The 13,719-nt window shown below is 30.4% G+C and overlaps 2 protein-coding genes across 7 annotated transcripts in view; both read left to right on the top strand.

Annotated features, from left to right (window-relative positions):
* Positions 1-9,714, top strand: part of LOC106465226 (G patch domain-containing protein 2-like) — a 54,206-nt gene extending 44,492 nt beyond the window's left edge. For 4 of the 5 annotated variants that reach the window (XM_022393082.1, XM_022393085.1, XM_022393084.1 and 1 more), the window contains exons 8-11: positions 1,250-1,289; positions 3,390-3,475; positions 4,274-4,404; positions 5,209-9,714. In XM_022393082.1, the coding sequence (XP_022248790.1) occupies positions 1,250-1,289; positions 3,390-3,475; positions 4,274-4,404; positions 5,209-5,522 (571 nt within the window). In that variant the 3' untranslated portion in view covers positions 5,523-9,714. The remainder of the gene's footprint in view (positions 1-1,249; positions 1,290-3,389; positions 3,476-4,273; positions 4,405-5,208) is intronic. The other variant, XM_013925431.2, reaches the window with a different exon arrangement.
* A 1,978-nt stretch (positions 9,715-11,692) lies between these two features.
* The window catches only part of LOC106465225 (G-protein coupled receptor moody-like), a 21,194-nt gene continuing 19,167 nt past the window's right edge, over positions 11,693-13,719 (top strand). The window contains exon 1 of one of the 2 annotated variants that reach the window (XM_013925428.2): positions 11,693-11,992. The gene's annotated coding sequence lies outside the window, so the exon portion shown is untranslated. The remainder of the gene's footprint in view (positions 11,993-13,719) is intronic. The other variant, XM_013925427.2, reaches the window with a different exon arrangement.

Genomic DNA, 13,719 nt, shown 5'->3' on the forward strand with positions numbered 1-13,719 from the left:
ATAGTTAAAAATAAGCAGACTTGAAAAGGTTAGCGAGCTGAATAGCTGAAGCTGTGTTGATAAATAATTGCAATTTTCTGTTACAATCTCCAGTAATTCTAGAAAAAAGTTATTGATTTTATTATTTTCAATTTTTCATTTGATCAATATTGCTACAGTTAGTGTTAGGGTAGAGAAAATGAGAGAAAGAAATAAAGGAGGTTTTAGAGGTTATGAAATATGAAAATTGTATGGTGAATAGAAGTATTTTTATTTTTAGCATGAAAATCACCTAATAGTATTGAATAATGTGGCACATAACTCCTCCTTGGGAGTCTCTTTCACTTGAATCTTTGTTGCAGTAGCATCCATCAATTGACAGTATGTCAGTTACTGGGTTGTTGTAACAATTGAAAATTTTAATAAGCAGAAACACAAATTTTAATTAAGTTATTTTTGGGATGTTAACCAAATTAATTGTTTGTTTGTATAATAAAAAACAGCAGAAATCTGAAAGACTAATTTCAATTAGTTTATTATTTGTGTGACATTAATTGATTTAATAATAATTTTTATCAATAAATTATCTTACATGCCACTAATCAGCATAATATCTGCTCACAGCTAAATGATTTAATCACCCATTTCTAAAGCCAAATGATGGCAAAATATTCTATTAACAATACCTAATGTAATAAATTTCATTTTTAAGCTCATTGTATTCAAACAACATAAACAATTAAAAGAACTTATTTATCAAAGAGAAACTTAATCTTGATGAAGAATATTTTTAGAAAAAATCATGATACTTCTGGTAATAGTTATGTCATTCTAAAAGGTGAAGTCCTAGGTTGTGGATAAATCTTTCTCGGTTTTTGCTATGTATGGTGATGACTAGCTGCCTTCCTTCTAATTTTACACTGCTAAATTAGTGAAAGATGCAAGATTCAAAACAAGTCAAACTAAACATCGGTAGTAGCTGATATGGTTAGGTAATCATCGGTTTTTGGTATTGATCAAGAAAATCTTAATCTGTACACCCATAGAAGATTATTATAGAATTAAAATTAAAAAAATATATATTTTGAAAGAATATGTATAAACATAATTTGGTTTTGCATTTTAGTATTTCTTCAAAGAGGCTTAAAAAGGACATGGTTATGAAAATATTTATGTTTTTAACTAATAGGGTGAAGTGATTTCTGTAAGTTTTGAACTGTAGAAACTAATGAGCTAATATTACTTTTTTGACTTGTTCTTTGTGTTTTAGGCTCAGACTTCAACATCTCCAGTTCGCAGATTATCAGCAGGTTTGTGATTTCAATTAGTCTTAAGTGGAAATTTTGAAAATAAATGATATTTTAGAATTTTGATTTGTGAAATTATAAAAGCATTTTCTTTTATCACTTAAAAACCTTCTTATAGTCAGTAAAATTTAAAGATGAAAGTGAAATTAGTTTTAAAAAGTAGTGTAGAGCATATAAAAACATTTATGATAACATATATTGGATACTTATAAATTTTATAAAATGTAAGCTTATAATAAAGAGCAGCTAACAACATAAAGCATTTTCAGAAACGATTTATAATATATATATATATATATTAATTTTTACCTCTTTGTTACAAATGATGAATGTTTTTCTCCAAGTACATTAAAATATTCAGTTTATTCACATTTGTACTCATAAAATACAGGTTTGTTATAAAGTCAGTATTGGTGCTTGGAACAGTCTTTAGTGTGAGCTACATAACATATGTTAAAATACTTTGTGTATGCGCATGAGGGTTCATGGAGAGTTCATTCCCTTGGTTTCTATAGATGGCACTACTGTAATTTTTTATTATTGTAATGGTATTGAATATTGCAGCATGTAACATCTCCTTATGAGTCTCTGTCACTTGTTGCTGGGTAATAGTGGTAGACTGGTATATTCAGAAATTCCTATAACCATTAGTGGACAGGAGAATGATGGAGATGGCAGCTGAGGAATTGCTCTTCAACATAAATCTGTGTGAACGTTATCAGCCAGTAGATAAGAGGGGGGGGGGCACCATCATGATTGAATGTGACATTTTGAATATATCATCCTATGGAGTTGTGGTATGAGTGTGCAGCAACTCATAATGGTGGTGTCCTGTCACTGTGCATATTACCAAGCCTGGGGTGTTCATTTCACAAAGAAGAATAGCCCTGGTGTAACTACCACATGGTGATCTTTGAGTAATTCAAAATTGATCTACTGTAGCCTTGATAACACAGTTATGGTATAATCCTTAACCATTTTTCATCAAATGCAACACATTCCATGGACTCCAGTGTAACCATGGTAACTGGTCTTGTGTGTTCAGTGCCTCTGCAATAGTGACCACTGATGTTTGAGGATGCCCTGACCTTCAAGTGTCTCTCATTACTTTTTAACCATCTGCTGACAGCACTGTGCATGGTCCACAGTTTGTATTGGTTGTACTGTGGTATAATGTTGCTTCAGTATTGCAACCATTTTGATGGTACATATCACCCAGCATTATGCATTGTTCTAAACTTAATGTTTAGTCATCTTCCACTGGTAGTGATGAATAATTGCTTTTTCTATTTTATGCTTATATGCCAGTGTAATTTGCACACAAAATACAACAGTGTTTGATGCCCCTAATTACAAGCATCACCTTACAGACTGTTAAAAACCCAGTACTATCTATATAATCACTTTAAATGTGTTAATGTTAACCATGTTCCGTTATTGGTTTATCAACATAAATTATCACAGGAAACAACGGTTTATAACCAGCTTATGAAAATTTATTATTTTTATAAGTTTGTTGTTGTTTAATCCATTATTTTGGTTTCCAAGATTGAAATACTTTTTGGATATATATTTTATTTGAAATAAAATAAACTGTAACCATGGGACAATTTTGTTCATGGTATACTTTTATAGGTATTATTACTTTAGAGCTAAATGTATGGTATTTCATTGTTTTACAAATTAATTTCATAATCTGACCAAAAACTAAATGTTGTTGATTTTAGAAACATTGTTATACTTTGAATGAAAGATACAATAATTTGATAAAGGCCTTATTTTAATTAGCTGTATAATGCCAAACCCATGCTGATTTTGAGACCATTAAACAATCTGTTCAAAAAATGGAAAAAGCTGGGAAATATAAACAGTTCTTCTTCTTATTTTTCAAAAATCGGATTGTAATAGTGCTGTATTGTGATTGGTACTTACAAATAAGTTGTAATTAGTGAGTTTTTGTTTTTTTTAGAAGGAGGTGATTGTATTGTATTTAATGTTCACAAAGTTCCCTGTCACACTGTTGTTGAAAAAAAAACCTGGATTTGATCTTTTTGTTATTGAACAGTTGAGTAAATATGGATTTTTGTGACTTGTGTATTTCAGCTGAATCAGTTAGCAGCACTGTATTCCTTGGACATTAGACAGGAAGGTTCAGTGGAGGGAGAAAGTACTTTGCTTCTTAAAACTAGGTAAATTTATAACTTTAGAGAAGTAGCTGTACTTTATAATACTAAGTATCTAGTGGGGATAATTGTTTATAAAAATACTATTTTTGAAATACATTTTATGAATTGTGCTAAGAGCTGGTGATTTAATTGGGAAGGATGTATATATATAATATGTATATAAAAATTAGACTTGTAGAGAAAATTCACCTTTAAAAACTATGGTAGTAATTTAATTACCTGGTAACATTTCGAGCAAATGCTCATTTTCAACCCAGAAACAACAGGCTTCAGTTCTTAATTTTGACACCTAAAAAAAATAGTATATGACAAAACAACTGTTCTCAACTTAGGCTCTTTTTTTTTAATACCAGAGTATGATTTATTATTCCCACATTGTATTTTGTACTCTAGTATTATTTAGGTATCATGTGTTTTTTAAGATGCCAAATTATGGGTTTTGAAACAAAATTGTGAACAAGTAAAAGCATGAAACTTCGTTAAATGGATGGCAACTGCCTATTGTAGTTGCTGTCCATTCGGCTAAGTTTCATCATGAATACTCTACCTAAACAATCTATCAAAGAATAAGTAAAAGCACGTTTTTTTTTAAGCCATAATACTACTGTAGATAGTTATTAAGTCAGGTTAGTGTGAGAGTAAATGCATTATTAGTTACAAAATGTATTTAGTGCTTTGTTTTTAAGTTAAATATAGAAGTGAAGGAGGATTAATTTTACAGTCAGAAGTTATTTACATTGTACTACTACTACTTTGTAGGGAGATCTGTATCAAGCCATTTCACTTTTTTTTTTTACCTAGACATACAACGCAGGCTGTTTGTGTTGACCCTGCAGTCAGTCGAACAGCCATGGTGGATATCAAAAGGCAAAGGAGAACACCACCTGTTGATCCATCTCTACATTTCTTAAACAGTAACTTCCCTGATAGTGGTATGTTTTCAAAATTCTAGAAACAAAAGTCTCTACTGTAGCAAAAAACATTATTGTCTAATTTATATTTGAGCTTCTGATTCTCAGGTCATCTGCAAATGTTGTGAATTTGAATTTCCAAGGCAAATGGACAGTGTCGCTACTGAAAGGAATTTAAAACTCTTGTTTTTATTTTTGAATTATTTTTAAACTCCATTAAAAATTAATATTAGTAATCATTCATATCCTAATACATCAGAAGTAATCTTGTGTTTGTGGTATTTCAGCATAAAAAGTTGAATTTAATACTTTTAAAAGCTAATTTAGTAAGTTACAGTTTAGAAATCCAAGAAATTGACCATATTGGAAATTTTAGCTATGAGTAAATGTCATTATGATATAGAAAGCATTTTAAAGTAATATTCACTCTTAGGGGTTTTCTACCAAGTTTGGAGTGTTAATTTGGTACATTGAGAATGATGTTGAAATGTATTGAAAGAGTTTAGTATCAACTTGAAGCTAATTGATTTAGAAATGCTTAAAGCTGTGGCCACAGATGCATTTGTATAGATTTCTGTTTAGGTAAACTGTTGTGTTTGTTGAGCTTCTTAGTTAATTTTGATATTATAAACTGTTGAGTTAGAATTATGTATTTTCTTAAATCATTATTATTTTATTGATGAATTCTCTTTTCTATATTTACTGTACTTATTTAGTAGGTAGAACATTTTTAGAAGCTAGATTGTGTAAAAAGGGCTAAGTTAATTAATAGGGTTTGGTTAATTACATCTTTTATTAGTGTGTATGTCTGTCTCACTTATCTAGATTCAATTCCAGTGAGCTGTAACTATGTTACAGGGACTTATATAGAAGACAGTGTCTTGTTGCATGACAACTGGCAGAGTTTAAGGATTAGTCAAGTTTCAGGGGCACCATGCACAAGTTCAGATAGCCAGAACCAAGGTTTTCAGCCCTGTTTTGTACAGATGTTGCCTACCTCCCAAACACCTCCTCCACCCCCACCTCCATCTCCTCAACCAGGACAAGTATCACAAGTTGGTTCAACAATTTTTACTGATTCAGTAACCACAGTATCATATACACAATTAAAGAAGAAGCATAGGGAGTGTTTCAGTTGATAATATGGCTGATTTCAGATGAGATATTGTGTAAAATGAGCCATTTCTAAGTAAAGAAGGTGTCATCAAACAACAAAAATCTTAATATATTCTTTGTTTACATTTCTGGACATTTTTATGAATAGATATTCCATATAAAAAGTTAATTGTTTTACAACTTGAGAGTTGAAATTTATACAGAGAAATATACAAATATGTACACACAAGTTCAAAAGTACAGTTAGAAAAGTTTTTTATAGCATCTATACTTTATTTTTACTCAAATTTTACCAATCAAATTTCGAACCATGAGGAAATAATGGTGAGTAACATGAATTTATGAAAACTTTTATAGCTTAAAACATTGACATATGGAATTTCAGTCAGGAGTCCATGCTTTAGGAAATTTAGAAAAATTAGCTTGAAGATGGTTTCACTACTGCCATCCATTGATTGTTTTTACTGAGTTGCTGGTGGTTAAATAGAATACTAATGAAAGACATGAGTCACAATGAGCAAAATTACCTCTTAGTTTATCAGGAGGATTAAAAAAGAATGTATGTTGTTTGTAGCTTAAGGAAAGCATTTCGAGACTTAAGTGAAGTGACCACTAATTTGTATAGAAGTGTTAAATATGATCCTAAGAAGCACATTGGTATGCTATTGAGTTACTGCTGATTTTATTTATGAGAGCTTCTATGACACTATATAGTTGGCCTCAATAAGTGTTATAAATTCTTTCTGCTAAAGCACATGTGGAATAATGTTTAAAATTATCTGATAGGCTTAAATCTGTTGAGTATATTCTATTAAAATTGTTCAGTCTTGTATGAGTTTGAATCATCGTTTAGCATTACTTGTGGGAATAATTTAAAATATTACTGTCAAATGACAACTTCATCATTTCTACTTGATCATCTGTTTGCCGATTAAACATACAATTTATACATACTAGCTATATAGTTTACACATTGTTAAACCATGTTGATTACAACATATTTCACTGTGACATTTTATTTTGTTAAGCACCTGTTAAGAACAAAGGGAGGTGACTAGTATTAAAAATATACTTTTGATTTGAATGAGTTAGCATATTTATTTTGAATTTAGCCAAAATTGTAGGATTGAACATGATTATTATTTTAACCATTTAAATTGTGTAGCATGTTACTGCAGACATATACTAACAATATTCTTTTAACCATTTAAATTGTGTAGCATGAACCTTGGAATAATTTGAAATGTATTTTTGTCAAAGATAGCATCAAACAAATAATAATAATATGAACTTTTTTCATTGTACTTATATTTAAGAGAATAATGAAATGGAAATATTTTAGGAAGTTATACAAACTCGAAGTGACTGTTTCCTTCTCTGATGAACAGCCAAACACATCTAGAGTAACTTTTTCCCACTAAATCAATAACCTGATTGTTTTAATAATTTGCTGCTGTTAAGAATTGATTGAATTATTGCATGGAAAAATTATGTATGCTCATAAAAAAAATTACACACACAACTGCTTGTTCAGATGTGCTGTAAAGTGTTTGTGAGTCGCTGTGGGGGATAAGCTGCAACTCATACTCATGTTGATGTATTACAGTAATCATTGTTGAATGTATATATGCAACCATCATACTTTATCCTCATATTGGAAAAAAGAATTATTCTGGTACTACACTAAAGTATCGCACGTCCATACTTTTCATGGTGCACAATGTAACCGTAACATCACTAATCACTATTTTAATTGCTGAATTTGTATGGAATTAGACCTTAAAGTTAAAAATAAATGTAGTAGAAATTATTCGTGAGCTGGTTTATGAGCCAGTTTTTGCTTTTGTAAGTTAAAAAATATCCACTGCTTTTGTTATTGTTTTTACTTACCACAGAAAATTGCTGTATGTAAATTTGAATATTGAAATGGAATATATCTAAATTATGGACTTTAGTTATGTATAAAATACTAGACTAATCTCTCATTTTAGTTTAAAATGTTTGTACTTGCCTAATTATGCCTTCTAATATATGATGTACGTGTTTGGAGTCTAAGATATCAGAATCTCCAAGTATTATATATATAAATGATGTAGGGTTTCTAATATGGTATAATTAACAATGTGTACTAGTTTACAGACAAAGAAAGGGGAAAGGAAACATGGTTAAAGTATTTTTTTTGGTTAGTAGTTTATGTGTGATCCCAATAAAAAAAAAGATTTCTTAGTAGCTTTTGTCATGTTTTCATTTTTTCAGAACTTAACCTACAAAAATTTTCTTTTATGTGTAAGCTATACTGTTGTTAATATGTCTGTTATTATTTAAACAAAACCATTATTATTTCTCTGTGGAGATATAACAAACTATAAAAAATTGGCTTAACCAAAATAAAATTTGGGTGAGGTAATTTCAAAATTAAGTAGTTTTCAATTCATTGCAATCATTGGTCTTTCAAATGTCAATATTCAAAGTTGTATATAACGTTTTTATCAACATTTTGTAATATTGGTGATTGATTGGTGTATGGACCTAATTGATCAGCACAGTGTTAAGGTAATATTTGTACAGATTTATTGTTTATATAATAAAGAAAATAAAGTATGTTAATCATGCTATATAACTTTTAAGGAAAGAAAAAATATAAAACATTTGTTTAGGGAAAAACTAAAATGAAAAATTGTATCGCCTACTCTGTTTTAGTATATCTTTTGAATATTTGGTTTACTTTAAATGAAAGTAATTGCAGTAAGTTTTTTCATGTGTAGGCAAAGAAAGTGTATACTTAATGTACTTGAAGTGTCGTGATTAAGACTTAAGAATCCCCAAAGTGCTTCGAGGATATGGAGAAAATTATTATACTTTTTTTTACCTTACTCACACTGTGTTAGTTTATCTCTTCAATAATAAGGAAATTGCATGCTGTAAATGTTTGTTTTTATGAAAATATATATTTTGTTTCCATCTTAAGTTATGCTGTGATTTTTTTATTCCACCAGTAATGGGGTTTAAATTTATAAAAAATTGAAAGTCATGATGAATGTATGTTTAAGAACATAAGGAAAGGCAGTGTAAGTGTTTGTTGAGACGAGTATTAGAATTTTGGAAAAAGATAGATTTAGCATAACAACTCTCTTGTTCTTTGAAAAACAAAGACAATTTTTGTTTTTAAACAATTTACACATGAAGTCTCAATCACTTGTCTTTTGGATCCAACCAAAAAATGATAACAACCATTGATGAAAACACTTTAATTTGCCACTAAAAAGCTACAATAAGTTTTTTTTTTTATGGTTTAAAGAACAAAAAATATTCTACACTGGAGAGTATGTGTCTCCAGTCTTGTGTATTTGTTCTGGACTTCATGGTTAAAGTGTCCTCATTCACATAGTACTTTTACTTTATCAGTTTTGGTGTGTGGTTTTTGTTTTCTTAATTAGCCTGTGAACTAAAATATTCATTTTTTTGGTAAAGGTTTATTTTTCTTATGATGATGATTTTGCTCTGTATGCATGTGCACATAAACAAAAACCTTTTATCTGTTGTATTTTATAATAAATTTATCAGTATATTTAATAGTTAAGTTTCAAAATGTAGAAAAATAGGAATTTCTAAATCTGATGGAAGTTTAAATTAAAAACACAAGTTCCTTGTTTTTTATTATGATATTCGTTTAGCTTATTACCATAGTTTTCTTTATAAGTGCTTTAAAACTATTTTTAGCAATGGAAATTATTTCCAAGCATGGTGGAACCAATTTGTGGTCAATTTGTGAACTTTGATACTTATATGCCAACAATATAATTACTATTTGCAAGTATTGTTATCCAGAAGAAATTTGCTTTAGACAAAAATACAGTGATAAGTATGTTGAATCACAACTTCAATACTGTAAATAGATCTTTAATAATTATAATTTAATCATTCTTTTAATGAATTAGTGTTCTACAATGCATTGACCTGTATAGAATGCGAAGGAATAAATTGTTTTTGAAGATTAAGTAAATACCATCATCAGGAATGGACTTTTGAATATAATGAATTTTTTTTAAAAAAGTGGTGAACTATTAATCATAGTGACTGGATCGATATAAAAGCCTAAGTTCTGTATGGTGTTTTATGAAATGTTTTTTTCAGAGTAACTTTGAACCTGTTGTAATTATTTCTTGTTTATTCTTATGAATATTTTAATTGGCAATAAAGTTTTGGTGATTCGCAGCACTAAATGATTCTTAAACAATGGAATTTGTTCACAGGGGAGAAAGTTTACAAGTTATTAAGCATTTGTTAAAAAAAACTTAATAGTTCAATCTTTCAAAGAATTCACAGAAGAATAGTTATTTTAGTAGGAATTTAAAACTTGGATTTGTCTTTATGAAGTAGCTGTTCAATTTGAGGGAGGCCACAGACCAAGCACAAAAACATTATTTCGAAAAAATGCACAAAAGAGGTATGTTTTAAGTGAACTTAAAAAAACATTTTTTCGGGTTTTCTCAGAAGATAATATTTTGTTTGGTTAAACCAACTTAAAACCCCAGCTAATTTCGTGATGATATTAACTTTTCATAATTAACTAATCTGTAATTGTAGATTTATAGACCAACTCAAACTGTGGTATTTTAAACACAAAATTCAATGGACTCTGGTTTTACATAACCATTTTATTTCTGAAAAAGTTGAACCTTAGTTTTACACTCAAGGGCCATTCTGAGATAAAATCAGATACTATCACAGAAATATTCTTGTAGTGAAATGTTGATTTTTACGTTTACAAAAATATAAATATTATCAGTAGAATACGTGTCATTGCAACTTTGTATTAATATTGTATTTCGTTTAGTTAAGACCTTTCCTCCCATCACTAAACTTTGTAGTTATATCCATTAAAATAATCGTGTTTCTTTTTTTCAAGACCGTACCTCTCATACCATTAGCTAATCTAAGCAGAATATTAAAAAAATACCGAGTGTGGCCGGTGATCAGCGTGCTGAGACTGTAATGTTCACGACCTGTTGTTCAAGAATGCACTTCACACATTGTGGTGATAGATGTGTTATAAGAATGACTTTTAAATTCCACTATACGGTCAGATAAAAGTAATTACTGTTGACTAGCTCTAATCTATTGTTTCAAAATTAGAAACGGCTATGTACAGGTTCTTGTCTAGCTTTGCGTGACGCTCTGAAAAAAAGAAAAAGAGTATCCCGTCTTTGTACTTAATATACCGAACGTTTGTGATTAAATTGTAAAATTTAACTATGATGGATAATAATTATGGCACCTGTGTCTCCCCCCCCCCCCTTGATTACAAAACTCTTCTTTTGTAAAATATTTGTGCATTTTTAGCTTAGTTGTGATAGTGGTTGCAAGAATAATGAATAAAAACTTATCTAGAGTAGGATGAATGCTATCTATCAAGGTCACATTATGACAGATTCATAAGTGCATCAAAGTTGCTGAACTTGAAACTAACTTCAACAAACTGGCTTACATTGAACGTATTTTAATGCATATCGGTGCATGCCACATTAGGACAAGTTGTTGAATATATTAAATTGTTTTCTACATTGTAGAATACATACGGTAAACATCACCATCACCAGTTTTATTATATATATATATTCATTTTGTATTTTTCGATTACATTGTTATTCCCGTGAACAGCTCCGTTTCTGTGTTTTCACCCTATATTATTACAGATAAATAGTTATATGAAACAGAAGTTGTGTAACTCCCCCCTCCCCATGAAATATGTATATCAAAACATGCCAACAGAAACACATTAAACCAATTTCTACCTTCAAACGTTCCGAAAACCTGTTCAAAGTTTGGGTTGCATGGTCTTATGGGCGTAATTGAAGAGGCGGAAAAACCAACAGGAGAGGAGTCGTAAATGAATATCTACATCAACTAAAGAAGAAAAGAACAAGGTATTCAATTGTAAAGAAATCTGTAAGAGGGGTAGTGTATAATGATTCAGTAAGTAAGCAACATCGATCACCCACGTACATATATAGTTAACATCCTTTATATTTAGTAGTTGTCTTCTGGTGCGTATCGGGTATTAAAGTACCCGACTGTTTTGTGTTATTATACACTCGCTGTTGCTCTGGCAATCTATCGCGCAGATCTAACCATCGTACCATGTACACGTGGTTATGAAGTAAGCAACTGTGCTTGGTAGAATTAGTCCAGGATCATTGCATTTTTCCGGTCATGTGACATCGTACTTCCTCATTTTTCGTCATGGTCAGAATTTATGTCCAGTGTCCCATTGGCTGTCATAACATTGCGGTATTAGTATATATGATAATTTTATATTTATGATGATACCGTTGCTAACCTTGGCTACTCCAATAACCATATTAAACTACACGAAGTACGTCAGTCAGTCGAGGTAAGAGAACGTTCGATCGTGCTAATCAAGTTTTGACCTGATAATACGGACTCGTGAGCTTCAAATTTCGGTAAAGTTTATCATTTTACTTATTAACAGGTGCGTATGTAGTACAAATTAACGAATGAAAGGCTTAATTTTACCTTTGTATGTGATTACAAGTCTAGCATATGCATGTATGGAATAAACAACATAAATTACATGAACTTATATAATTATTGTTCTTACATTTTAATCAATCACGATTTAGAAGGTAACAATTTCAATAGGTAATAAGCTTTTGGTAATCATTATATAATTCCGTATAAAAAAGCACATGCAAGTAACAGCCTGAAATATGGTATTTTTATTAAACGATTTTTATATTGTTGTAATAAAAGATGTTTTCTAAAACAATGACAAACTGATAAGGTAATACTATGATTGGCAAGTATTCTAGTATTTTAAAACTAGAGAAAATTATAAGGGCATTATAAACATCTGCGATAAATTAATATGAATTAGATCACGGCATTCTCTCAAAGGAAATAAAAATATTTTGCTGATAGTGATGGTGGCTGACAAGATTGTTTTGTATTCCTCTAATATTGAAATGTGAGACCAATGAAATCTATATTAGAACACCTATTAATTTTATATATTGATTTTTGTTTTCAGTATGAAAGCTATCTAATTCTTTGATATTTGTATTGAGGATATTTTTTATAATCTGCACGTTGGTAATATTCTGATTCGATTAGCTTTACGGGTGGAAAAGTAATTGTATATCATCCTTATTCTCTGCTATTTATAATTTAAACGTCACTGTTAATAAATCTGGCTTTCTGCTCGTCATTAGTGAAAAAATACATAGCCTTATGCCCATCTTGTGGCGTTCCTTTTTAACCGTGACATAGCGGCTCATAGAACGGTTCTGAGTTGTTGTTTCTTTTTTCAAGTTTAAATGTTTAGCTCATAGTTCCATCATCTCTTAACCAATTTGAGATCTGATTACAGTTTTGGACTCGGAAGGTCAAACCCTTTTGTTTGATGTATTTGACCACGCCCAAGGTCTCGTGGATCAAATTACCCCAAACCTACCTGAAAAGCTCCCAAGTGGCACAGCGGTATGTCTGCGGACTCACAACGCTAGAAACCGGGTTTCGATACTCGTGGTGGGCAGAGCACAGATAGCCCATTGTGTAGCTTTGTGCATAAATTCAAACAAATCTACCTGAAATAATTTCAGTTTGAGGGTAAGCTTGTAAGATCCTGATGAGTAATAAAATCGAATCGGGTATACGCACGCCCCACGCTTGGTATTACTGGCACACAAAAATATAGATAATAAAAAGGGGGAAAATAAAAGTTCTCGTACATTATTTTACTCTAATCCTGCCTAAAAGAATTTCAAGTGCCGCGGCTATTGAGGATTCGTTCTTGTTTATTCTCTGATCCTCAGTGGAACTTCTATATTTATGGGTTATGGTTAAAGTTAAATCTGTGGTAGAAAGGATTTTTCATTAAGTAATTTTGAACCTTGTGACCATTTTTATGCTTAAATTTTATTAGTTAATATTTTCGTGCTGATTTATCTCAATTAAATCGTACATCAGTGGTTCAAATTTGTACACTTTATTTTTTGGCCTTTAATGTGCTAAACATTGGATTAAGTTTTATGAATAATACTATATTGTTGCGTATTTCAAAATAAAATTTTGTGTTAAACATTTTGGTTTATTTAACTATGAATGATTGGTATGGTACACTGAGTGGACACAAGTAAATAGACACCACCTTTTCAGAAAAAATTACATTTTTCAGTCATATTCACATGAATTGATATA

This window comes from Limulus polyphemus, unplaced genomic scaffold (genome assembly GCF_000517525.1).
Source record: "Limulus polyphemus unplaced genomic scaffold, Limulus_polyphemus-2.1.2 Scaffold1876, whole genome shotgun sequence".
Classification (NCBI taxonomy): domain Eukaryota; kingdom Metazoa; phylum Arthropoda; class Merostomata; order Xiphosura; family Limulidae; genus Limulus; species Limulus polyphemus.